Raw genomic sequence first — 27,794 nt, 5'->3', positions numbered from 1 at the left:
AAGTCAGGGCAGAAACTTAAGGCAGGGACCTGGGGGCAGGAGTTGATGGAGAGACCATGGAGGAGTGCTGCTTTCTGGCTTGTTCTCATGGCTTTCTCAGTCTGTTTCCCAGCGCAGGGGTGGCATTACCCACTGTGAGCTGGTCTCTCCCATATCAATTATTAATCAAGAGAATGCCTAACAGACTTGCCTACAGGTCAGTTTTATGGTAAGATTTTTCTTACTTGAAAGTCTCCTTTCCCAAATGATGTTAGCTTGTGTTGAGTTGACAAAAAGATTATATAGGACACCTATCACAAATTAAATAAATTATAAATAAATAAATAAATAAATAAATTTTATGCAAAACCTGGTACAGAGTAGATAATAAATGGAAGATTTCTTCTCTTGGGTAAAACAAAACTATTTGCAAGCAAAGCAGGCTTGGCTCTGCTTACCGGTTTAATGCACGAGGATGCTGTATCATTGTCTATCACTGTGCCTAAACACTTCTGCATCTACAGAGAGAAAGCAGAATTTGTTTCTAGACTCTTTTTTTCCTATCTCATTTTTTTTTAACTTTTCTTTCTTTCTTTCTTTCTTTTTTTTTGGTTTTCCGAGACAGGGTTTCTCTGTGTAGCCCTGGCTGTCCTGGAACTCACTCTGTAGACCAGGCTGCCCCGAACTCAGAAATCCACCTGCCTCTGCTTCCCAAATGCTGGGATTAAAGGTGTGCGCCACCATTGCCCAGCCTATCTCATTTTCTTAAGACCTTCAGACTTAGGGGAAATGTCACCTTCCTTTTAAACAAAGGTATTATTTAATATCTTTTTTAAAAAGCTTTATTTCTAATCTTAGGTGTTATGAGTGTTTTTGCCTGCATGTATGTGTGTGCACCGTGTATGTACAGTGCCTGCTAGAAGGTGATGGTCTCTTGAAACTGAAATTACAGACAGTTGTGAGCTGACATGCAGTGCTAGGAACTGAGCTAGGGTTCTCTGCAAGAGCAGCCAGTGAAAGCTCTTAGCCACGGAGCCACTTCTCTGGTTCCTGATTTTGCATCATTTGAGGCAAAACATGCATTTAAATAAAAGGAATTGTGTTATTTATTATTATCATAATTATTTAATCTTATCTTGTTTGCCAGGAACAAAGTCAAACTCATGGCCTCTGAGTGCCTGAGTCTCCTGTGTGCTGGGATTCCAGGTCTGAGCCTCCGTGGCTAGATAAAACAGGTGTTCATTTATATACATCATGCTAAAGGCTGCTGAAGAGAATGGTACCATTCACTTAGAGAAGAAGTGAAGATGAAATGATGCCTCATCTTATCTTAGTAGTTACTTTTGTTGTTGTTGTTGTTTGAGACAGTTGCTAGCTGTATTACCAGGCTGTTCTCACACTCAAAACCCTGTCTTAGTCTCCCAAGAGCTGTAGCTCCAGGGCTGAACCTCTCTATCCACCTCCACCGTATTTCCAGCTGTCATAGGTTCTATTTTATTTTAAAGTTTTTAATTTGAATTTTTATTTATTTTGTATGCATGTGTGCATGTACACACGTGGAGTCAGAGAATGAATAACAATTTGGCTTGTTCCATCCACTAAGTGGTTCCCGGGAGTCGAACCATGTGTTCAGGCTTGGTGACAAGCTCTTTTACTCGAAGCGCCATCTCGCCTGACCTATATCCTCTTTCATTTTTTTTTTTTTTTTTTACTGACTGTATTTATGTGGTACAACATACTCTGACATACCATAGGGATGAATTCATCCTTCTTGTTAACATAATCAGTGTGGCATTTTATTTCGGTAGAACTCATATTAAAATATTCTTTGAACGACCGCAATAGCGCACTGACTAACCCGCGACGCGCACCCTGCTGTAACGTACCGGTAGAAGGTCATCATGCAGCCCGTGATGGTCATGTTCATCGGGACCTGAGCTGACATTCTTCCTATCAGAGTCATCTTTTCACCGGTGTCAGGATGGAAGGCCGAGTCATACGCGTACTTCGCTCTCCATAGCTCATTTTCCGTGAGGCCGGCAGGAACGATTCCTTGCCTAGAAGATGACAACAACCGGTCCAGCAACTGCTGCTCCTTTCGGGCATCGCAGACCATGAACTACATGGTTTGCTCGATTTTACTATGCCTACGGGACCTGGCAGGCCTGTTAGAGCATGGGCTGTAATTATTGTTTTTTAAAATACTTCTATGTTCTGGGTACTAGGGACTGAACCCAACGCCTCACACATACTTAGCATGCATGCTATCCCTGACCCACGCTCGCAGCCTAGAGCATAAGAACAAAAAAACAACTACAGCAAACTCCTCAAACCCACTCACCTCAATTATCCATAACTTGGAAAATAACAGAAAGTAACATGTCTACCAAGCAGTGTTCAACTTGAAGATATTCATTGTTTTAAATGACATGTTAAAAGTGCCATCTGAATTTGGCAGACTCTGAACCATTTTTAGCTGTCAGACCAACATGATGGCTCTCAACGCTCGCTATTGCTTTATTTCAAACCTGTAGTTGGTGAACAGGTTAGGGACCCTTTGGTGCAAATAAAGGGCTTGGTGCACAATTTGTCATATTTTATCATCAATGAAATGCTCATTGTCAGACATTTAGAAAATATTCAAATTTAGTGGAGCTATGAAATTGCCCAGAGCGTATATACTGTTTGCCATTGGCAACATTTGGGCATATACAGTCTTTCAAGGTGTTTAAGATATGATACCAAACCAGATGCTCACTAACCAGGGTCTTTATTCAATAATAGTCTGTAAATACTTCTCCACCTGTTTACATAACATTCTTCCAAACCATCTACACTGGGTTAACTCCCAAGTTGATGTCCACATCAAAGAGCATATGGTTCTATAGATGCAATTAGCCAAAGGAAAATGCTATTGGATAAGAGGTCATAAATCTAAGGAATAGTGTCTGTGTACAAGCAGAGAAGACAGTACAATCACATATCTACAAGCCAAGGGGTGCTGGCAATTCCCAGAGACAAGGGGGACCCTCCCTGAGAATCTTCAGAGGGAGTGTGACCCTTCTGTGACTCAGACCCATCCTCTAAACACTACAGATTACTTTTTTAAAAAAAGAGAGCTTTAAAAAAAATCACTCTCCTAATGTTGGGATTTTAACTGTCCTACCTTTTCCACTTAGAAAAGATGTAGGAATAAGCTTTCATAATAGAATTCTACCCACATCCAAGATTATTTAGAAATGAGGAAATCTTGCTAATGCAACAGCCATGTAAAATATTAAATGTTCCTATGACTTTTATCCTTTGCACGTGAGTCTGAGTTTGTAGGAGGTGGAGGAATTCCCCTGGGAGAATGTCTACAACAAAGGCCAGGCCTCAGATCATGAGAAACTGACAAAGTCAGATCCCCATATGGGCCAGGCTCAGGGGAGATGGCCAAGGGTGAGTCTAAGTATGAGTGATCAGTGTGCAAAGATTAGCAGCTGCAGCTTCCTTCCCCAGGACATTTGCAGCCCCAGCCTGCTAATCCACAGAGCCCTCCTACCCAGACTAGCTAGGCCCTCCTCTGTGCTCCACCTAATAAACACCTGAGGTTCCGGGTTGCCTAGTAAGTGCCCTCCAACACAGCGCACAGCTCCACTGGATGCCAGCTTTCCTGTATGCGTGTGTCTGTCTTTTCTTCCTTCCCTCTCTGCCTCATTCAGGATTCCAGGACCCGAGCTGCAGGCTGTGGCAGCAAAAGCTACCTACACCTTTCGCCTTTTGCTCTTGGGTAGGAATGTATCGTTGCTTAGTCTTACTACTAGTTGGCTGGTTTCTATCAGCAGGCATGTAAGGCACATCAGGTTTAGTTCCTAGGCTCTTGCTGTGTTCCTTTTAACCCCTTCCTTCCTTCCTCTCTTGACATACTGCAGACTTACTCTTTACTGGTCCCTTTCTAACTGCCTAGCCTGAGGTGCGCTATTCCTGGAATGTTCAGGTGCGGCACCCCTGATGGTCCGATTCCCTGTATCTGATTGGCTTTTCCCTAGAGCAGAAGTCAGCCAAGTAGTGTCCATGCCTGGATGCCCCTTGGATCACAGGGGTCTTACATTTTAAAAGGATTATAAAAAGTTAACAAAATTATTATGTGACTGAGACTCCTTGAGGTATACAAAGCCTGAAGTACTTATTCTTTCAAAACATTTTATGTGTATAATAGCAGGCATGTATGTGTACTACATACGTGCCTGGGTCTTTGGACCCAGAAGAAGGCATCAGATCCCCTAAAAGTGGACATACAGGCAGCTGTGAACTGCCACATGGGTGTTGAGAGCTGAACCCAAGTCCTCTGCAAGATCAGGAGTGCTAAGTCTTAAATGTTAGCCCCTCTCCAGTCCCTAAAATATTCCTTATCCGGTCTTTTATAGAAAAATAAGTCTACTGCTGAATTAGCTGTCCCTAAGCATACAAATTCTGAGATTAGGGTACTGTCTATAGAATGCTTGATATTTGTTTATTTGTATTTCATTCCAAATGTTCCTCATTTATTTTTGAGATGAGATCTTACAACATTGCTCAAGCTTATCTTACACACTGGCTAGGTGAGTCTCCTGCCTCAGCCTTCTGAGTCACTGAGACTCAGGCAGGTAGCATCATGTCTGCATTCTCTCTTATACATTGGTATCATCTCTAGATTACCTGTCACACCTCAAGAAATAAAAATGCCCTGTACAGTTAGACTGTATTGCTCATGGAATAGTCACAAGAAAAGTCTGCCCATGTCGAATATCGATGGAAGACTTTTTTCTAGAGGTTTCTACCAGAACTGGTTTCCCTGACAAGGCCAGGGAAATTGGTGAATATGGAGGACAGACTGTCCCTGCATGGGTAGCATCCTCTTAAAATCCTGCGTGGCTCTCTCAGGGATGGGGTGCATCTCAAATCTGCATCCCTGAACTCCCGTTAGATTCCTTCCCATCTGAACACACACCTACAAAGTCTTTCTCACTGGGGCTGTTTCTCAGCAGCCATGGCCCTACCCTAGTTATCAGGAGCCAATACATACATACAGGAAAGCTGGCATCCAGTGGAGCTGTGCACTGTGTTGGAGGGCACCTACCAGGCAACCGGGAACCTCAGGTGTTTATTAGGTGGAGCACAGAGGAGGGCCTAGCTAGTCTGGGTAGGAGGGCTCTGTGGATTAGCAGGCTGGGGCTACAAATGTCCTGGGGAAGGAAGCTGCAGCTGCTAATCTTTCCTGAATGATGCTGTTTCTGTACAAAGATAGAAAGATGCTTGAGACAGTGGTATTAGAGAAAAGAATTCAGGATGCTAGGGAAAGAGACCTCACAGCTACAACGAACACTGGCTATTTGTGGTTCTACTTGGTCTTCCTATTTGCTCATTTGTTTTGGTAAGCAGCAATTTACTGGGGGAAACATGTACTGCAAAATCACGAAGCAGTTTGAAAACAACAATGAATCCATCATGCAATAAGCTGGGAAATGTAGCGCCGGCTGGCAGCGTTACCCATAATTGTGCACTGCACAACTGTGCACCGTGCAGCGCCAGCATTACCTGTAATCATGCACCACTTTCCTCGCATTCTCTAGCTGTTCGTTCGTTAAAAGGATGTTTCTGGGATCAGTAACCGTGAAGAAGTGACTGGCTCGGCCAATGAACGTGCTCTGGTCCCATCGAGGCTCCTTGATGTTAATGTTGGGTGGCACTTCCCCAGACATCGTCCCAGATCCTGAAAAGGGAAAGACAAGTCAGATGAAGTGACACAGTTACTACAAGCTTATTTTGCAGTTCACGATTAACCTGTGTGTAAAGACGCTCGGCAGAGAAAGGCTTGCCACATTAGCGTGGTGGCCTGCATTCCAAACCTACATCAAAGGTAGGAGAATCAACTCCACAAATTTACCCTCTGATTTCCACTGGCGTGCCTTTGCACGTGCTTAATCCCCTCCTCCACACAGTGCACACACTTGCTCTTACGCACATACCAATTTAAGTAATTAATTAAAAACACACACACACACACACACACACACAAATACTTCATGTTTAAGTTTTGATTTTGTTCGGTCACATTCATAGCTACCACGGGGTGCATGTAGTCCATAACTGCCAAGCTGGAAACCGTTCTAAAACAAAGCAAGCTGTTTACAAACCTCAGTCTATTTCAGCAAGACTTCAGAAATTTACCACATCTTTCTCATCTCTAAAGTACATAGTATTTCATCATTGCTTTCCTGTAGGAAAGTCAGAATCACTCTAGATAAGGCAGAAACATACCAAGTTTTAACAAGGGTTGGGGGCGGGGAGGGGATGGCTCAGTTAGTAAACTGCCTGCAATACAGCATGCTGGCCCAAACATGGAGCTTCCTGGCTAGTAAGCTGAGCCAAACAAGCCATCTCCAGACTCAGCAGGGACCCTGTCTCAAAAAAAAAGGGGCGGGGTGTGTGTGTGTGTGTGTGTGAATGATCTAGGAAGTCACTTGATGTCAACTTGCACATGCCCTTGAGCGAGGCAGCTGATGTCAAAGTTACCACCGAATTCTGGCCTAACAAATGTCATGTCCTACTGGAAGTAATGGATGATACCCAAAAATATAAAACTATAAATAATGATAGCGGATGCTAACAATTATAAAACTGAAAGAGATGGCAGGTTCTTTCAGCCTGTTTAGCATAAAACCTGCTCATCAAAAATTAAAGATCATCTTTTTTAATTTACCAGAAACACTGAGACAAGCAACACAAGCCGATAGCCCCACAGACCAAACATGGCACCTCCCCTTCCCTTAGAGGATGCCTGCTCCCCTCCTTTAGAGCCTGCCTGCTCCCCTCCCCTTAGAGCACGTCTGCTCTCTGGTCCATGACTATTTGCTCATTTACTTCCGAAGAATATTGCCTACTTCAGAACTGCTCTCTAATGTTATGCTATATGCTTCTGGCTTGCAGAAAACCACCACCTTACTGGGCAAATAAAGTAATTTTCCCACAATCCAGCCTCTCTGTCATAATTGACACTGTCTTCGGATATTCCTTTCCTGAGAACATCTACAAGCATATAAAAATTTGATGTGCTATCTTTTAAATCTTATTATTTAATTATTTTATAATTCCAAACATGAATATAATGTGTTCTCATTGTATCTATCCCTCTCCAAACTGTCCTGTGTCCCCTCTACATCCCCCTCTCAAATTTTTGACCTGTTCTTCTAATGTCATATTTATATATTATGTATGTGTTACATATTCATATATATGTATATACACACATATATATAGCTCAAGTCCAAGTATGTACATCTGTGTAGTATGAACCACTTTGGCATGAGCAGCCTATCACATGATTCACCCTGAAGAAACCTCCTTCTCTCAGCAGCTGACAAGTCCTTCCCTCATCTGGAATGTTGACTGACATGGTCTCATTCAGGCAGCCCATACTGTTGAGAGTAAGTGGATGCAATTTGCCCATTTCATCCAGAGGACACCATTTCCCTGCAGGCTTATTCCACCTCAGCCCAGCACTTCCCACCCCTGTTGGCTCTTACAATCTTTCCACCCCTTTCTTGGATATTTACTTTGTTTCATAAAAAGCCTCCAGAGGTGTCAGCTCTCCAATGTGGACTCACAATAACCCTTTTAGTCCTGCTTTGTGTTAGCTCTCTATGTTACACATAACACCACAGCCTGTCTGGGGCTCTCTTCTGTCATATCTGGCGATTCTCTTGGATGAATTCTCTGGTGACCGTGGGTCAAAGGATCCAATCACTAGAGAGGACTCACGTAATCTTCTTATACTTTTTTATTTCCGTTTCTAACATTAGTTCTAATCATGGCTTTGTTTAGGAATTCTAGGGACCACTAAGGCATAAGATCAAATGCTAGGTCACCCTATCCTTTGTCTATAATAAAGCATCACTGACCACTGGGTCAAAATTGACCATGTCAGTCAGGCACCCAAGCCTGAAGCGGTGCAGCCAGCGGTGAAGTGATAGAGTAAAATCTAGCTATTGATAAAACAGGCTAGGACAGCAGATCCAGATAAAAGTAGGTGGGGAGCCAACAGGAAACCATCTTTCTCCCAGCTGTGAAGTGTCAACAGCTCCATGTCTGAGTGACACCACTTCCTAGAGGAGAGACCTGGCTTTGCAGAATCACAGATGCTCAGAAACTTTGCATTTTGAAACATAAGAATGAACCAACCCACCCTCCTCTGCTCCCCAGCACGAGAGCCACTGAGTTCTCAGCCCAGGTATCCCATTAAGGAAATTCTGGACTCAGAATCCTAAGTCCATCTCAACACCGTAGTTTCCAAGGAAACAGGGATGAGGGTCTGCTTCTTAGTGCAAACTTCTTTCCCCAGTCATGGTTTGTGCTCATCATAATGCTGCAGAAATAAGTTACACTGTCCTCTACAGTGCTAAGATAAGCCTTCCTTCTCTGCTTGGCTAGAGCCCATACAACTCCCCTGGTCGTGATCTCCCTTACTACAGTGAGCCTGGAAGTACTCCTCCACTGGACAGCAGCTCCATCCCCGCTGGCTGTTGCCTGATAAGGTTATAATACAGAACAGACCCAAAGTATAAATTAAAATAAACAGTTGTGCATGTTAAATCCAGGGACAGAGACATATTGTAATTCACCTTATCGGAGGGGTGCAAGTCCTCACAGTGGATATCTGAAACCACAGATGGTATGGACCCCTATATTTTTCTACATATTTAATACTCAGAATAAGGTTAACCGATAAATTAGGCACAGCAAGAAGTTAACACTACTTACAGTGGAACAATACATATGACAATATAAGCTGTGGGAATGTGTTCGCTCTCAAAATATCTTCCTGTTTTTGAAATTTCTCATTCAATGTTTTTGGACTATGATTGATCATTGGTAGCTAACAGGTAAATGGGTCTCATAGACAACAAAAGGCTGGGTCACTGTGTGGAAACATGGATTATTTAGATAGCCCACAAACAGTAAATAAAAACTCCAGTTTATATGTAGGGATGCTTTCAGACTCACCCACAGAGGGCAGCCAAGGCATCTAAGCACCCTCCATAGTGGAGAGGAACCCAAAGGTTGTCTGCGCCTCCAGCTGGTCTGACTACCTTCATTGCCTATGTTTGGAGATGAAGGTTATTAAGGAATCTCTACTGATTAGGCAAGTAGGAGTAGTAGTCGTCGTCGTCGTAGTAGTAGTTGATAACTACTGTAAGAGATACAGCTAAAGATGGAAGGGGTGGTTCAGTAAGCCCAGAGAAACTCAAAAGCAAAGGTACATCACATCAAAGGCTCAGTTTGTTCCTACAACAGCACTGGCAAAGACAGAAGCTCTAAACCACAGGATACATGGGGTGAAGGAGAGCTTTTAAAAACACACACAGGCCTTTTAGAGATTTTCACACACTAGGCCTGGCTGAGGCTACCTGGACATGTGACTCCACAGGTGGTCTAGCAAACCTTCAGCTCAACGAGTGGGCACTGGACCATGCTCTAAATACAGCTACATGGCCAATGCTCCCTCCCTGCCCGCCCTGTGATGTTCTCAGACTGGGGGGAAACTCTTCCCCAGGGGACAGCTTTTCTCAAGAGCATTCTTTCTCTTTTATGCTAAATAGAGGCAACAAGGCAACATTTTAAATGTAGCTTTCACAGAATTCAAGGGTTTTTTTGTTTGTTTGTTTTTTTGTTTGTTTGTTTGTTTTTGTTTTTCGAGACAGGGTTTCTCTGTGTAGCCCTGGCTGTCCTGGAACTCACTCTGTAGACCAGGCTGACCTTGAACTCAGAAATTCGCCTGCCTCTGCTCCCAAGTGCTGGGATTAAAGGCGTGTGCCAGTTCTTAACAACAAACTTTGTCCAGTGTGTTAAGTACAAGCACCATTTTGGCTAAATTGTAGCCAGCACTATGTCACTAGTGGATACTTTGTGGTAGTAGTGCATAAGAACTATACAGGACATTACAACTGAGTTATCCAACAAGTTTATCATACAGACAGGAAACCTGAGACCCAAGGGAAGGAAATACTCTGTCAAGTGACATGGCTGAAGGGGAGAGGGGACCCCAGCACATCGCTTTTTCTCTTTAGTCTCTTTAGCTTTTTTTTTTTTTTTTCCTTTAAGGATAAAATCAGTTACTATCTATGGAGTACTGGATGGAGTCTCTGAGGTCCCCTTTTCTCTTTAAATAAGAAAGAGAACTTCTTAGAAAGAAACTTCTAGTACTGCGGACATCATACTTCACAGAGCATAGCCCAACAGAGCCACAGGAACACTGCAGACAGAGACCTTGTGAAATATCCCTTCTACGGGACAAAGATGGGTCGGGAAATGAATGTTTTCCTATTAAACCCAGAGATACCCTGGATGCTTGAGAGCATGTGATCTCTCCCCAGGCCAGTGCTGAAATAAGCCAGCTCATTTTCCACAACAGCTGTGCCCTTTCTATACATTACAGACTTCTTATAGATGAGGAAAGATTTTCAGAGGCTATTCCCAACCTACGGAGGAAGAAAGCAAGGCGGTTTTCTCTGCACAGAGACCTTCACACTCCAGGCTAAACTGTCAGATCTCAGAAGCCACAAAGCCCCATTGTGGTCTCCCAAGTGCACAGTAGGGTGCCCAGGAGCTGAGGAACCACTGCATTCATAGTTCTGAGGCTTGGCTCAGGGATTTTGGCTCCACATCCTGTGATTATCTGAGTAGGTCCAGAGTCACAAGCTGGAGCTGAAGTGAGGCTGGGTGGACAGCTGAGCAGAGCAGGAACTTCCAGTGGCTGGAAATGCAAAGTGACTCTTCCCAGGGGGAAGTCTGCCCCAGTTTGACTTCTGACCTCCAGCACACTAAGAGAGTAAATAAACTCGTTTTGGGTACTAAATGTGTGGTTTGTTAGTGTGGCAAAGTGAACAAACAGGGCTCCATTCCCTCACTGTGAGTCCAAGTGGCTTTTTACCGGCACAAACTGGATACAGTAACCTGTGCTTCCCACGCCCAGAAAAAGAAAGGCCACCAGATTCATCAGTAACGCTGCATCAGCATCTTGCCTGACACTGCTGATAGAGGGCCAGGTACAATGTAACTATTTACTATAGTCAATTACCCAAACCCTTTTGAAAGTATCAATTTCCATGGCAAGCAGGGCTTTCACTTTCTCCACTTTCATTTTCTTCAGGAACTGATTAGTTTTATTTAAAACAAAACAAAACAAAACAAAACAAAACAAAACACAAAAAGAAAACCGAAAAACCTACCTCCTCCCAGCCCCACCCTGACCCTGACTCCCAAGTTCACTTGGTTCAGCCATGGGCAGGAACAGGGCTGTTCTTGTACTTCGCACTCAGGCGCCATGTGTATGTCAGGTGGAGGAAGCAAGGCTGAGATAGATGATGCATGGCCAGCTTCACTTTGGGTCAAGAGTGGGCCAAGGAAGGGGCTGCTGCATGGGACTGTGGGCATACTGCCTTCCTCCTGCCCATTTGGTCAGTTTGTTTCAGTTCCTACTGCAGCTGGGATGGTGGTGGCACAGGGTATGGGGTTAGCGGCCCGAGTGACATACAGAGATGGGGTGCCCTCTTCGAACAGACTGATCATCCTGACTGGGAATACCACACACACAACTTTCAAGAAGTGAGGTTGTGGTGGTGGCTAGGTGAAGTAACGGGATGGATTGGTTAGCATGCAGAGAGCAGGCGCCCAATGACTATAGTTAAAGGCTTGTTTGTCCTGAAGGTTGAGACTGGGCAGAGTTCAAACTACTCCTTAGAGTATTCTTGAGCCAGGAAACAAGAGATTTGTGGCAATCAGTGATGTGGGTTCTCTAACAGAGGAGTTAGCTGAGAGAGGCTGCTGCCTGCCTGCAGAAAGGCCTTCTATTGCTCAGTCTCACACCAATACTGGGGACGGTGTGGATGCTCGCCTAGCCACAGAGTTCAAGGAGATACGCACTTTCCAAAAGGCAGAAGGAGGCATGGGTAAGGAAAAATGCCATACATAGCTCAAAAGAACACATTGCAGACAATAGCAAAGAATGTTCAGCTTTGGTACACTGGCGGCAAATGAAAGGTACCCTGGAGAGACACGAGACAAGGGGCTGGGAGTACGTTCTTGTCACATCTATCCAAGGCTACAGGCAGACTGCTAAAATGCATCCCTCTAGACAACCAGCAAAGATGTAGGAGCATCAGGGCCACACCCCATGCTGGTGGCACTCCATAGAGCAGCCAGGAGGCATCCACAGCACAGCACCTACAGCTGATGGTGAACAGTACTGGGGTTCACGTAGCACATTGGCAGATTTCTTTTTTTTTTCCCAGTCAGTCTCGCACTTTATTGTCGTTGTTATCTCAGGCCTTGACTGCATACTTGCGCAGAGGATACAGCCGCTCCTTCCGCTGCTGCTTCTTGGTCTTCAGCTTCTCCTCGTGCTTGGTGAGCCAGCAGCGCATGGCTCTAGTCTTCTTGGGTTGCAGGTCTAGGGGCTTGTATTTTTTGCCCTTGTAGAATTTCCTGAGGTTTTCTTTTTGAGTCTGGTTAATAACAGTGAGGACTCGGGTGATAGATTTGCGAACGACTCGTATCTTGGAGAGCTTGGACTCGGGGCCGCCTGTCACTTTGGCGACCCGAAGCTGGGACAATTCCACCTTCAGATCATCCAGTTGTTTCAACAGCCTCTCCTTCTTCTTGCCACGCAGGTCCCGAGCCTTAATCTTGGCCATTTCGGCGTTGTTCACGGCTGAAGCAGCCTGGTTCGAGAGCGGCAGATTTCTTTTTCTTTTTTTTTTTTAAAGATTTATTTATTGATTATACGTAAGTACACTGTAGCTGTCCTCAGACACTCCAGAAGAGGGAGTCAGATCTCTTTACAGATGGTTGTGAGCCACCATGTGGTTGCTGGGATTTGAACTCTGGACCTTCGGAAGAGCAGTCGGGTGCTCTTACCCACTGAGCCATCTCACCAGCCCGAGCGGCAGATTTCTTATGTTCCACAGTCTGAAGGGTAAATTAGTGCCGCAACCACGCTAGCCCGAACGCAGCAGACACACCAGAAGAAAGACTTGGGGCAAGAGGTTTCCCCTTGCATTTCAAAAACTGAACTGTAACTCCCGGAGTTTTGGCCGGCTTGGGGTTAGTTTTGAATGGAGTCTGTCCCACTGATGCCTGACTGAACTGGTCAGTTGAGGTATTAATTCCTATTAAAGGATCTTTTATATGAGTGATTTTAGTCTTTACATTTAGCACCTAGCCTTTTAGAAACACCTGCTTTTATAAGAAACCAACCAACCAACCAGATAGATGTAAAGCATTTTCTATAGTTTACTAAGAAGCAAAGTGATTTCAAGCTCTTTATCTATAAATAATCATTAGCTTTTACAAGTCATTCATTTTCAGTCTCATAAACAATTTAGGATGTCAGTCATAGGAGCATTAATTAATATTATAGCATTATGCTGCTTTTGAAACTGGAATTACAGATTGCTGTGAGCTGCCATTGTGGGTGCTGGGAGTTGAACTCAGGCACTCTGCAAGAGCAGTAAGTTGTGGGAGGCACGGAGGTCCTTGTGCTCACAGAGAAGCACTAGGGAAAGCCAGGAATGTTAAACACGCAGTTCTTCAAAAGAAGAGACTGGAGAACCTGTTTTCTGTCCGGAAGGCAGATCGTGGGGGTGATTTATAGCCTGGAGACCTTTGCACTATCTGAATGACTGAGACCACACCAGACTCTCCCCACTCCTCCACCCCTCAACCTTTACGATGGCACATGCAGTCTATAGAACTCATCTTTATGGAAGATGTCATAATTGCTTTACAGAGAGTCTCGATGTAGTCATTCCACGCCTGAAGCCTTGTTGTGCACATGGGATTGAGGTGATTGTCACCAGCAAACTTTTTTTCCAAATCATGCTGTGCTTCAATATGCCTGAGACAAATTGCCTGTCGTCAGACCTGCAAACTTTGAACCAGCCCTGAGTACTGAGCTGTGTTGAACCAGATTTCCCTCTTGGCCCACCCTGATCATTATTACCCTGCTGTTCCTGGTGTTGGCAGAGACCACCCATAAAAAGTTCTCTTTCTTATTCATAGAGGCAACCATTTTTTAGTTTATCCATTTTGCATGTATGTATGTGCATGTGTGTGTGGGAGGGTGTCATGGCACACAACTAAGAGGATAACTTGCAATAGTTGGTTGTCCTGAAGGTGGAGATCTTGGCAATCTACCTCAGGCTATCAGGCTAAGCACCAGGTACCTGTTGAGTCATTGCACCAGACCTCGAAACAGTTTTCTAAGGGGGCAGGAACTCTGTTAGTGCTAACATTTGATCTCTTGGCCAAGGCTCAGGAAGCCTCATCAGAACACATTTCTCTGGTCTCTGTAGATACTCATTAACAAACATGGTTAACGAACGCAGCCAGTGCACACGAAGGCAGTTTCACTGGCTTAGGCTCGGGTCCAATGTTCTTAACACGCAAAACATCAGGTTGAAAAGCAAGCAGATTATAATGGAACATATCCTACATTAATCTCTTTAAATACGCATGCAGAGACCCTTCATACAGCAAGCTGTCTATGCATAGACCTCATCCACGTCTGCTGAAGGGGCATTGTAAGACCAGTAACCCAGCAAACCCTGTCTGAGACTGGGATCGCATTGACGGGTGTTCGAATCCACACACTGGTCAAAGGTACTTCTTATTTCAATGGGCTCAAACTACCTTAAAATTCACAACAGCTGCCAGGCAGTGGTGGTGCACTCCTTTAATCTCAGCACTTGGGAGGCAGGAGGATTTCTGAGTTCGAGGCCAGCCTGGTCTACAGAGTGAGTTCCAGGCCAGCCAGGGCTACAAAGAGAAACCCTGTCTGGGGAGAAAAAAAATTCACAGCAGCTAAATCACATGCAAACCACAATGAGGAGCACAAAAAGCCAGTCTATCCTCAGCACATGATACTGTAAGGCCAATGGCTGGGTCAGCTCTCTCCCAGCACCACCTGAGGTAACTGAAGCAATGACTGGATTAACTTGCTGCTGGAACTTAGAAGCCCATGACGGTCAGACTATTCTCTCCAAAGAAATTATAATTAACCAAGAAAATGATTCTTACCTGAAAACAAGAAACTACCAAAAAAACAACACTCCCCATCCGCCCTGACCATGATTTTTTTTAGATGTTATGGGACCCCTCAAGCTTCAGGGCTCCCTGAGGACTAGAGGACAATTCAGAAACCACATCAAGAAAACTGGCTACTGGAAGAATTAGTGGCCACTTGGGCACTCACCTGGCTCTAAAATTAGACCCCTTAGGAATACCAAGTGAGTTTTGTATCTGCAGCCCCTGGCATGAAGGACTGAGTATGAAACTCCTCCGCCTTCCAACTCACCAGCTTGTTGCCAGTAGAGTTCACTTGTTTCTGTCACCCTGCCTCCTGTTATTATCCTCATTAGGTAACAGGGGAACCAGATTGCTCGTGCTTACAACACTACATGTCCCAATCTTCATGAGCAATTCGGTGAGAATCCCACCGCCTTCCCTGCGCCACAGGCAGCATACAGCTGGGTAAGGGAACGTCCACCTCCATGACTCCAGGTTAAGTTTGTTATGACTGGGCACTGTCAACCAGTGGGCTAGTCACTTGAATTGACTTGAGATGCTGTTCCCACCTCTGCCAGCTGTTCTGTAGCTTGAGTCCTAGATGAGGGGGGTTAGGTATGCATGAGAGCTGCTGCTAGGCTAAAGGCAGAAACTTATGCTTGTGGGCAGAGCAAACCTGAGCTCAAACCTCAGCTCTGCCAACTACTTGGAGGACTGATGCATGCTATTCAACAACTTTAAAACATTTATAAATGTGGACCTCTGGATACCAATAAGTACTAATATTTGCTAACCACTTACTCCAAAAGCTGTCCTCACAGCATCTGTGATGGTTTGTATATGTGTAGCCTAGGGAGTGGCCATATTAGGAGGTGTGGCCTTGTAGGAGTAGGTGTGTCACTGTGGGTGTGGCTTATGAGCCTCTTCCTAGCTGCCTGGAAGTCAGTATTCTGCTAGTGGCCTTTACATGAAAATGTAGAACTCTCAATTCCTTCTGCACCATGCCTGCCTGGATGCTGCTATGTTCCCGCCTTGGTGATAATGGACTGAACCTCTGAACCTGTAAGCCAGCTCCAATTAAATGTTGTCTTTATAAGAGTTGCCTTGGTCATGATGTCTGCTCCCAGCAGCAAAACCCTAAGACAGCATCTCCATCTAAACGATAGAACCATTACTACCCTCATTGGCACAGGAAGGCAGTTCATTAACTTTACTCTAGCAGTGCCCAGATGTGAACCCAAGTCACTTGCTGCCAACATCTCTGTCCCCTTGAGAAACGCCTGTAACTCTGGGACAGCATGGATGTAGAGAGTCTGACAGGACAGAGCTGAGGTAAAACTAGTGTGTCAGAGGAACACTGGGAATATCCTAAGACCAGACAAGCTGGGAAACACAGTTGGAGAAAAATTAAAATATAAACCAAGTGACTCAGTCTTATGGAAGACCTTTAAGGCCTGAGCTAGAGCAGTCTAAGTGATGTCCCAGCTCTTTGTATCTGCTGTTACTGGCCTGTTTTTCCAGGCTGGCTCCAGGCTAGAGAGGATCCCCAGTTTGTCACCTACCCTGGGACAATCAACAGAATGGGAACTGATCCAAACAAACATGACATGGATGGGAGCATGGACTCTACAATCCCACAACATAGGAGTTACTTTTCATCCTACATTTCATTTTCCTGATGAAGAAACCGACCACTGGAGCGATTTCACAGAGCCCATAGGACTGTAACGTAGGTGTTATTGACCTTATAAATGAAATGTAGTGATGGAGAGCGGAAGCGGCTGTCCTCACTGGCAGTGGCTGGCAGAGAATGGAAGGGGGCTGCACTCACTCTCCAGAGATCCTCACATGTGTCTAATCAAAAGAAACTTTCTTCAAAATAAACCAAATTTCAGACCTTTAGAGAGACACCAGACTATGTTTGATTTCTGGTTTTGAAAAGGAATTCTCTCTCTGACGTTTCATAGACAAGGAACATGGAATGAACTTCCACAGTGACTGGTGACAAACCTTTAACCCTGGCTAAAGACTAACAATGGAAATTATATTATAATTTCCCTTTGAGATGGGGTAGCATTAGCCTGCAAAAATGATAACACACTACCCAACAAGGAACAGAATATATCGGACATATTCAGTCCAATGATTTGCCATCCAAAAGAATCAACTTGGGGCTGGGAGTTTAGCTCAGTGGTAGAAGGCTTGTTTAGCAAGTACAAGGCTCTGAATTTAGTCCTCAGCTACAGGAAAAAAAATCAACTCATAGATTACACATAATAAAGTCTATACAATTATGTTACAAATTAATAGTGTCAACTAAACAATAAATTTGAACTTGGTACAGATGAAGGACCTGGGTGTTTTCCCCCTCCCCCACCCCTGACTAAGTGATATATAAAGTTTATACAATGATAGAGTCCTAACAATAATTTTTTCCCCCGGAGACAGGGTTTCTCTGTATAGCCCTGGAACTCACTTTGTAGACCAGGCTGGCCTCAAACTCAGAAATCTACTTCTGCCTCCCAAGTGCTGGGATTAAAGGTATGGACCACCACCTCCTGGCAACAATGAGTTTTTACTTTCAAATGAATAACTAGCAAAGGAAATGAAGGAACGAAACAGATTATTACAGACTATTCTAGATTTCTTACCTTGAAGTCCAAACCACCTTTTCAACAGCTACACACAGCTAAATGCACCTTGTTTGCACAACTAAAGCTGCCATTTCTGCAGGGATACTTTGTTTCATTTTCAGGCAGCAGGAGGTCTTCGAGATGGCTAAATAGTTAACTTGTTACTCTTTCAGAGGACCTGAATTTGCCACATCTGGTAGTTTGCCACTGTGGACAACTCCAATTCCAGGGGGAGCTGATGCCCTCTTCTGGCTGCACTTGCAGCCAGACATATACTACATATATACTCCTCCTCCTCCTCCTCCTCCACCACCACCACCACACACACACACACACACACACACACACACACACACACACACACACACACACACACAAAGTTTAGATAAAAGAGAAAGTGGCCCCACTGCTTTATGAGTCCTTTTGGTCTGGCTGTCTTTACAGCTTTCTTGGCAGGAAGTTAGGAGGGGAAAGGGGATGTTTCCTCTCAGCCAGCTTTTGCTGAACACCCCGGGATAGTTTCATCAAACTTTTACAGAAAACTAAGCGCAACTATCTCCATTTTGCAGACCTTTGGCTGCACCCTTGAGTACACAGATGGAGCAATTCCTTATCAGAGCTGGGTGGGAATTAACAAACTCTTCCCAAACACTGTCATTGCTGTGAATGTGACAACCTCAGTCCCGGGGTGGGGGTGGGGTGGGGTGGGGGGATGGGGTGTCCTGAGGTTCTAGGACTTCCTGCTGAACTTCCATTTGTCCTCTAAACAACTCTCCTTCACACAGCAAGCCTGAGTCCAGCATTCTAAGACCCACAAAGCCCTCTTCTTTACCTCAGAGCTCGCCTCCCTACTCCTGCCTCTGCCTGGAACAAGGACAGAGAGATAAATCTAGGCAGTGGTTTTCAACCTTCCTAATGCTGTAGCCTTTAATACATGGTTTAGTGATTCCTCCAACTATGAAATTATTTCGTTGCCATTCCATAACCATAATTTTGCTACTGTTATGAATCGTCATGTAAACATCTGATATGCGACCACAGTTGAGAGCTGCTGACTAGAGGCACACAAAGTAGGTGCAGCAGATGAGGGATCAGGAGTGTGAGAAAACTATAAAGGGAGGGTCCCGGGTAAAGGCCCAAACTCTGAAATCCAGCAGAACTACGCTTTTCCACGAGGTCTCTCAATCATCACATCGTCACTGAGGGACAAAGTGGAAACAATATATATACTCGGATTGCCTGGCTCTTCTCCCTGGCCAGCTGTGACACTTTAGGCAAGTTATTCAAGTTTTAATGCCTCAGTTTTCAAATCTGGATTATGGATTTGGCAGCATTGGATGAATACAAAAGTCAGAGATCTAACTCCGGAGGCACAGACCTTAGTGTGGTCATTGTCATTCTGGAGGCGGTTGAACCTGAGATGATCAGTAGGAACACGATGTGGGAGCTGAGGATGCGGGTCCCATGGTTCTACCTGGGACACTTCGGTCCCTTGAAGAGATTAAGAGCTGGAGGTCAGCCACCAAGTGGTCTCCACTCCGACCTCCGGGTCCCAGCTACCAAGAGCCACCTGGTCACCTGGCAATTGCGCGCGCCCATCCTCGTGGAGACAGTCCCCTGGCAGCCATCTTGGCCGCCTGCACCCAGCATGTTTCGTCACGCGGTGACTAGGGACGCGTGGCACGGTGCATGATGCTCCCCTTTCACATCAGTTCCACGAGATCAGTTCCACGCTGAGGCCTCCCTAGCCCCAGTCTAGAGCTGCGGACCCACGAGGTCCCGGGCGTAGGTAACCAGCCTCAGGCATACCCCAGCGCGCACAGTGGACCCTGCTGGGTCCCCTGCAGCCCCCGAGATCGCGCCATCCCGCGCGCCTCCGGCTCCCGGCGCGCGCTCCGCCGCCCCCCGCCACTCACCGCCTCCCCGGCCGCCACCCGCGCCGCTCGGTCCCGTTCGGCGCCGCCTCCAGCTGCCGGAAGCGCCACGGCCCCGCGCGCCGCCCCCAGGAGCGCGGCCACGACGCGCGCTCACGACGCGCGGCCCCGCCCAGAGGTTCCTGCCTCTGCCTCGGTGTCACTCACGGCTTTGGCTGCTGAGCTCCGCAGTCTGCGCACGCCCCTTGTGCCCGCGCTTCTGTTTCTGGCCACACTGAGAACGCCTAAGTTCATCTTAGCCGCAGCCCGGGTCAATGCCACTGTTTTTCAATTTTTTTTTTTTTTAGAAGACCACCCATCATCATTGTTCCTCCATTCATTTGGGCTAATGCTTCTTAAAATGGGGGAGCTTGGCACAGCCAGCCCTCTAAGAAAAACTAGACAATACAAGTGCCACTTTCAAAAGAGTCACTGGCTGCTGGACAGAGATGGGACCATAGGGGACGTGCAGGCCAGAGGTCATGAGCTTAGCCAGGTTGGACCTGGTTAGACCAGGTTGGACGATGTGGAGAGAAGCATAGAATCTGGGACGCATTCTGAAGGCCAGCACAATACAACAAATAACGAATTGCATTCTTTGCACAGGTAGATAAATCCCCCCTTTTTTTTAAAGATAGCAATTCTCCCCAAAATAACCTCTACAAGCAATGAGATTCCGAACTGAATTTGGATTCTGTGTGTGTGTGTGTGTGTGTGTGTGTGTGTGTGTGTGCGCGCGCGCGCGCGCGTTGAGTGTGTCTGTCTGTATCCCAACAAGGTGACTGTAAAGTGTATATGAGAAAACAAAGAGCCCAATACAGCTAAAACACTTTGAAGGAGTAGATTGTCCTACAATTACAAACACAGAAGAATGGTAAAAAAAAAAAGAAAGGATGTGTTTGTACCAGAATCAATGAGGAGCTCCATCCAGCCAATCAGATATCCAGGCCAGGCTGAAAAAAAGGTCACCAGAGGGGAACATGGGGGTGGGGGTGAGGATCAGGCTTTTTTTTTTTTTTTAAGATTTATTTATTTTTATTATATGTAAGTACACTGTAGCTGTCCTCAGACACTCCAGAAGAGGGAGTCAGATCTCATTACGGATGGCTATAAGCCACCATGTGGTTGCTGGGATTCGAATTCCGGACCTTTGGAAGAGCAGTTGGGTGCTCTTACCCACTGAGCCATCTTACCAGCACCGAGGATCAGGCTTCTACCGTTAGGGGCTTCTACTGTGGGAGACTGGCCCAAGAAGGCCCTAATAACAATGTAAAGAAAAGCGGTGCTCCTTTGAGTGTGGATGATGTGACCAAGGCCACACTGATCAAATTAAATACCCATAGGTCTAAAAGAGCTGTTGCCTTGGAGCCTACTGATCCACTGCTTCAAGCTCCAGCTGCCTTGACTTCCACTGGATGATGGACTGTGCTTTCCAATTGTGACCTAAGATAAACTCCTCCTTCCCTTGGGTGGCTTTTGTCGGGATGTTTTATCACAGCAACAGAAAAAGAAACCAAGACAGTCCCCACATTAAAAACTGGTCTAAGCCAAGAAGATAGTTTGTCTGTTACTGCTTTGTCTCATTGCACTGTGCTTGTTAAACATGTCCCTTTATACCTAGTACTGTCTTGTGTGAATTCTTTTACTGCCCACCCCCCCCCCCCCCCCCGCCCCACCATACCTGTGGCTCCTGAATATACTGCATCACAAGGCAGTAGGATACACTGCCTTAGACAACATAAAACTAACTCAATTGCAAGTGAATTCATAAAGCAGACTGAAAAAGGATTGAGAGAGAAAGCAAAGATACAATATCCTGGCTGGTTTTCTAATCAACTTGACACATGTTAGAGTCATCAGAGAGGAGGAGTCTCAGTTGAGAAAATGCCTCTCTAAGATCAGGCTGTAAGCAAGCTGGTAGCACGAATTAATTTTTTAATTCGTCATTGATGGGGGAGGGAGGGCCCGCCCATTGTGAGTCATGCCACTCATGGAAGTCTGGTCCTAGGTTCTATAAGAAAGCAGGCTGAACAAGACATGAGGATCAACCCAGTAAGCAGCACCCCTCCATGGCCTCTGTCTGCATCAGCTCCTGCCTCCAGGTTCCTGCCCTGTTTGAGTTCCTGGCCTGACTTCCTTAGGTGAGGAACAGTGAATGATGAGGAAGTGTAAGCCAAATAAACCTGTTTCTCCCCAACTTGCTTTGGCCATGGTGTTTCATCACAGCACTAATAACCCTAACTAAGACAACCAACAAAACACAAAAGGACTCTACAGAGAGCTAGTGTGTGTGTGTGTGTGTGTGTGTGAGAGAGAGAGAGAGAGAGAGAGAACCCATACATTGTAAACAAGTATTTAAGATAAATATATCAATCCACTGTGAACTTTGCAACAGTAGACTATCTAACTTAACATCTTTGCAATAGTATTTGTAACTGAGGGCTATACAAGCCACCAGGTTGGCAACAGAACAGAAGGCATAGTAGAGACAACTAACCTGTTTTCTGTTGCTACAGTAACCATATATACTAACTCTAAAACCCCAGGTGGTACAACTGTAACAGTGTGTTCTGTCTCCGAGTCAGTGTGCTGGCTAGGTGTTTCTACCTCTTTGGGCTGCTCTCTGCTTATCCTTCATCCCTACAAGACTGATGGCTGTACTCATCTCTGCATCTAAGGAAGGCCTTAGGTACAACAGTGGGCTGACTTCACTCTGCTCTGGTTTCTTTTTGCCCATGGGCTGTGCTGGGCATGTTTGCATAGCAGGGAAACAGATGGGAAGGAAGATAGCAGAGGCCAAGACTTAGAACAGGCACATTCGCATTTCTGCTGCAGTCTGTGGGTCCAAGCAAGTGGCAAAACCATGGGCCATTCAGGAGGAAAAGATCACACCGCTATGGTCAGGAGCTGTCAAGCAACATTGTGCAGGTGAAGACTTGGGTGTCCCCCAAATTCTGTCATATGTGTCTTTGCCCTTTCTCTTGGGAATAGACCCTCTCCCTCCTTCCATTTGATCTGATGATTACTTACCTTTTAGACCTGCCTCAATTCCAGGTACATGCCCCCCCCCCCCCAGGTCAGACTCCTTGAATTTGCAAACACTGGAAAAGAGACATTAATCCTCTCTAGTTCCTTTGCCACACACGAACACAGATTGTGGGTGCTAAGCTAAGAGGATTCCAGCCAAAGGAGCCAAGTAACCCCCCTTTGCCAGTTTGCAGGAGTGAGTTAGCAGAAAGAGAGAGAGAGTTTGGAGAACATGTCAGACCTTGAGCCTAGTCAATCCTGAAGCCAACCCTGGGCTTCTAGTTACAGGGACAAGAAATCTCTCCTTTCCTGTCTTAGTTTGGGTTTTATTGCTATGAAGAGATACCAAGGCAACTCTCATAAAGGCAAACATTTAATTGGGGCTCATGGTGGGAAGGATGGCAATGTGCAGGCAGACATAGTGCTGGAGAAGCCAAGAGTTCTTGATCTTGCAGCCAGGAGATAACTGTCTTCCAAGCAGCTAGAAGGAGGGTCTTAAAGCCACCCTCCACAATAACACACTTTCTTCATCAAGGCCACACCTCCTAATAGTGCCATTCTCTGGGCCATGCACATTCAAACCACCACAGCCCTTCACCCCGTGCATATCTTCTGAGCTGGATTTCCAGACCTGGTTGACTGGGAATTCATGGCAAAATCCAAGGCACATAGAACTACTGAAAAAAGTAGAAGGCATAGGTGGACAAAGGGGGAGGAAATGAGAGGAGGCATTAAAAGAGAAAGTGGGTGTCTTTAGGTGTTTGCACCATTGCTTTAAATAGACAAGTTTTGTCATTATTGTATAGTTGTTTTGTTTTACCCCAGGGCAGTAGCTTTCTTGGGACTGAGGGGCCTTTGTTTGGTATTGAAACAGAAAGAAACAGAAGGCTTTGAGAGTTCTGCTCTCTAACCCTGCTGAGAGCTGTGGGGACTTTGCATTTGAATGTGGACTTTGAGCCATTCAGGGAACAGGGCGAAACAAAGCAGCGCTGTAGTCAGCAGTAGTCCGGGTACATTTCTGAGCATCATCAAAGTCTGGTGCTCTGAGCAAAGATGTTGCTGAGCTCTGATTCTTCCTTTGCTTTGTTGCTTGGTTGGATGTTTCCCCTCAAGTGATAGGGAAGCCTATAGGTTCTGGATCCAGCAATTCAGCAGAGACTTACAGATAGGAAGAGACTGGCAATAACTGGATGCCCACCATGAGCTGGGCGTGTGCTGTAATGTGCAATTTTCTCTAGTTTGTAACATGACTATTCGACATGGTTAAAAAAAAAAAAACAAGATTGAAGATCTGGTCTGGTCTATGTGTAAAAGTAGCTATACATTGCTTCTGGGTTTTTCTCCACAGAAAATATATGTATATTTTGTCAATGTTGAGATAGGCTATGTTTTCCTCTAGGAATGATAAAGTTGTCACTTATGTTAGTCCAATGCTAATGGATTATGCATTTTGTTATAGATGAGGCCATGAAGTTAGATGTTTTAAGATGTAGGTTGGTATACACATATACACTATAAACTTACTAATATGGAATCAGTGTTTTTCATGAAAAGATCTAACAAAAATTGTTAAATTTGGAATCTCTATGTCCACTGGCTATCAGACTTAATATTACTATAATATAATCTATATAATGAAGTCTCTGGCATGAAGCATGATTAAAAAAAAACTCATTAAAAATGTTACTTGACGCCGGGCGGTGGTGGTGCATGCCTTTAATCGTAGCACTTGGTAGGCAGAGGCAGGCGAATTTCTGAGTTCGAGGCCAGCCTGGTCTACAGAGTGAGTTCCAGGACAGCCAGGGCTACATAGAGAAACCCTGTCTCAAAAAAACCAAAAAAACAAAACAAAACAAAAAACAAACAAAATAGTTACTTGATTTTTTTTATGCTTTTGAGATCTTATTAAAACAAATATATGATGTTTGTATCTATGAATGACCCATAATTTGTCATTCTCATATATGTATATGTATATGTATGTATAAGAAAATTTTACATGAAGCTAGGTCAGTAATAACCAAAACATTGTTTATCAACAATTTTTAAAATGCATTGTATTAAAGCAGTTTGACTTTCTTAGAAGGTTGTCTGTAGTACAATTTAAAAAGGTCTGTCTCACTGTGTTAAATGTCCATAGGAGCACAGGGTAGCTCTCATATTAATTAACATGCATAAAGCACAAAGTTAATCAATATCTTGGATTGGAGGTCAAAGGCTCAGAGGCTGGGCAGGGTCATGATAACAAGAGACACAGAGGAGCTGTTGCTCAGCCAAGTAAAGATGGCACACCCGGCATGTCCACCACCCAAGGGCTGAGTCTGCCTAGCTTAACACATTGTCACAGTGGGGGTAAGGGATACAAGAGATTCTTTCTACACCTTGCACATAGAACTTCACTGTATAAAATATGTATCCTGATAACTCTTACATGGAAAGAATAGGACAAAAATTGTGAGAATATGACTGCTTGTAGCTAAAATGAAGATAGGTCTACACTCCATGCTCTCAATTCCCTGTGTCCCGTGTCAATCATGATGTTCTCGGATGTGTATCTTAGGGGAGGCTGAGTTCACTCAGGGTGCTGGGGATACTGGAGTGAGTTACATAGTATCGAAATCAAGATATTCAGGGTGAAGGAAGAAGCAGGTCATCTCAGCCTAAGACAGGCCCAGAGGAAGGAATTGGTCCATGTATTGGGAAGACTTCAGGGATAGGAGACAGATTAACTGAGGTTTAAAGGATGAATTGGGAGAAGAGCTGTGGGAAGGGACTGTTGTGAAACCCCTCCAGACAGCTGTGGGTGGGAAGCTGCAGCTGCCGGGGATGCTGGGCATGGTGTGGACCTGGGTGGTTGGGAGGGCTGGGTGTAGTTCTGCCATGGAATATAGCTAGAGGATATGTAGGTATCCTGCCTTCAAGAGGGGCTGAGATAAAGGGGCACTAGTACAGGCTCCTTTACCAATGAAGTTAGGGAGGGGTTGGGGCCATAGCTAGGGCCAGAAGGAGAGCTTGAAACCAAGAGAAAGGGCAAAATGCAGATGTGGCCAGCAAGGTCATTCTCCAGGAGAGATGTGGACAGTGGGACCATTGTTAGTTACACAGGTCCATGCTAGCTCCACACTGCAAACATCTTGGAAACTTTGAAAAACTCCCCTTTCTTCAAATAGAGACTACAGAATCTGGACTCTGTGTGCTCTGAAATGAAGGGACAGACATGGATGACAGGGAATCATCTCCCCAAAGTTGTGAATCTTGGGTTTCTGTACCATCTTAAAGGTAGCTGCCATTGGTGACTTGCCATTTTTCCAGTTAGTGGTACTGAAGAAGGGCCAGCAAGCTCCTTGTTGGCCAAGTACACAATAATCTGACACACATTCTTGTGTACAAGTGGAAGAAGTCTAGCAAGTCCCCTGTGCAACGCCTCCAAAGGGGCTCTTTCTTTAAAAATAAAGCAATTCTCACAGTATTGAGGTTGACTTCAGTATGACCTCATCATCTAGCACTGGAGAGACAGAGGAAGGAGGATAACCACAAGCCAAAGGCCAGCGGTCCACACTGCAAAATCCAGGCCAATCAGGACTACACAATGAGACCCTCTCTCTGAAAGCAAAGGTGACAAGAAAAATAAAATAAGCTAGTTGTGTCTCTTAACTAGATCAGAGGCCAAATTGATGGTGTCCCTGCCAAGAAATTGAAGCTTACCCATTATGGGCTCTGAAGGAGCTAATCTACTAGTCAAACGAGTTTCTAAATAATATTCTATATGTTCATAGTGTGTGTGTGTTCTATATGTTCATAGTGTATGTGTGTGTGTGGTGTATGTGTTTGTGTGTCTTTGTGTGCATGTATGTTTATGTGTTTGTGTATGTGTGTATGTTTTTGTGTGTTTACATGTATGTGTGCATGTATGTGTTTGTGTGCATGTATGTTTATGTGTATATATGTGTACATGTACTTATGTGTGTACATGTATGTGTATCTGTGTGTGTCTGTGTGTGTACATTTGTGTGTGTGTATGTGTGAGTATGTGTTACATTAGCATGTGTGTATGCCACAGGGCACATGTGGAGCAGATTAGAGGATAACTTGGGAGAGGTGATTTGGAGCACTCCTCTTGCCATGAAGGTATTGGGAATTGCACTTAAGTTGTCCAGCTTGGCGGCAAACTGAGCCATCTTTTCTGCCCAATCAAATGATTCTTAATGTAATTGGGTAGAATTAAGGTAAAACGTACTTCAGATTTCCTTGTCTGTGGCTAAGCACTTGTTGCTCTGCTTCCCTCACTCCTCGCAGAATGCTCCACTCCACTTGCTGTTTAGATCCAATCCAGTTATTCTGTTACCACACAGAATGGGTGGCAGGTTGTCCCACCTTGGTGAATCTAAAACCAGTGTCAGTCCAGCCATGGCATGGAAGGGCAGAGAGCAATTCATTACCTGCAGCAGACACGGGAGCAGGAAGTCACTCTAATAGCAATGCTTTCCCAGAAAAACCGGGAGTTCAGAGACTTTACTCAGGGACTGTACATGCTCATAGAGGATGAGCCCCTGACCCAGTGCCTTTCTGAGCCTTTCTGTTCAGTTTCCTGCTTTTCACTTTCCCAGTCCAGTCCTAACAATGACCTCATGAAGCAGGTTTCAAAAAGGTAGAGAATAGAGGCCCAAGGAGGAGACGGGTTCACTCTAAGTCGGTCACTTTCAGCAGCAGGGCTAGGACCCCAGCTCAGGGTTTTCTCTGACAGCATGTGACTTGCTGTTATTGCTGCCTTCCTGCCCTACTGCAGCCGCATGTGCAGGAGATGTTTCTCACACGGCCAAGTCAAGCTTGAGGGGCCAACTCCTTCCTTTTGTCTGCTGCATAGGGAAGTCTCCTGAGGAACTGAGTTGGCTTTGGCCTCACAGATGAGGAAGAGTGTCCCGAGCTATGGTTCTCGCCGGCAAGAACACACTCGGACAACCAGATTCTTCTGCAGCAAAAGCTTTATTGCTTCTTAAGAGGGAAGACCCAGACCCCAGAAAATGGCGTTGCTTATATAGCCCTCAGCCATGGCATTTCAGCACCTGATGTGGCGTGTCAGCTCCTGATTTGTTGCTCGCCCATCACCCCATTACTACGCCCCGAGATGGGCAGTGACTAGGCGTGAGTTCACTCTCGC

The 27,794-nt window shown here is 45.2% G+C and overlaps 1 protein-coding gene and 1 pseudogene across 5 annotated transcripts in view; both read right to left on the bottom strand.

Moving 5' to 3' along the window:
- Positions 1-19,704, bottom strand: part of Sfxn1 (sideroflexin 1) — a 36,733-nt gene extending 17,029 nt beyond the window's left edge. The window contains exons 1-3 of one of the 4 annotated variants that reach the window (XM_021180473.2): positions 19,613-19,704; positions 5,539-5,713; positions 1,866-2,036 (exon numbers count right to left, since the gene is read on the bottom strand). In XM_021180473.2, the coding sequence (XP_021036132.1) occupies positions 1,866-2,036; positions 5,539-5,702 (335 nt within the window). In that variant the 5' untranslated portion in view covers positions 5,703-5,713; positions 19,613-19,704. Of the gene's footprint in view, positions 1-1,865; positions 2,037-5,538; positions 5,714-15,250; positions 15,357-17,714; positions 17,916-19,074; positions 19,495-19,612 lie in introns of those variants that run through there. The other 3 variants (XM_021180472.2, XM_021180471.2, XM_029468337.1) reach the window with 3 other exon arrangements.
- On the bottom strand, positions 12,265-12,729 carry LOC110308118 (annotated as a pseudogene). Its single transcript, XR_002379520.2, has one exon. The product of XR_002379520.2 is annotated as a 60S ribosomal protein L35 pseudogene (transcript).
- Positions 19,705-27,794: the final 8,090 nt, after the last annotated feature.

This window comes from Mus caroli, chromosome 13 (genome assembly GCF_900094665.2).
Source record: "Mus caroli chromosome 13, CAROLI_EIJ_v1.1, whole genome shotgun sequence".
In the NCBI taxonomy this organism is placed as follows: domain Eukaryota; kingdom Metazoa; phylum Chordata; class Mammalia; order Rodentia; family Muridae; genus Mus; species Mus caroli.
Note: the sequence above shows the minus strand (reverse complement) of the source record. Positions and strands in the feature narration are given on the sequence as shown.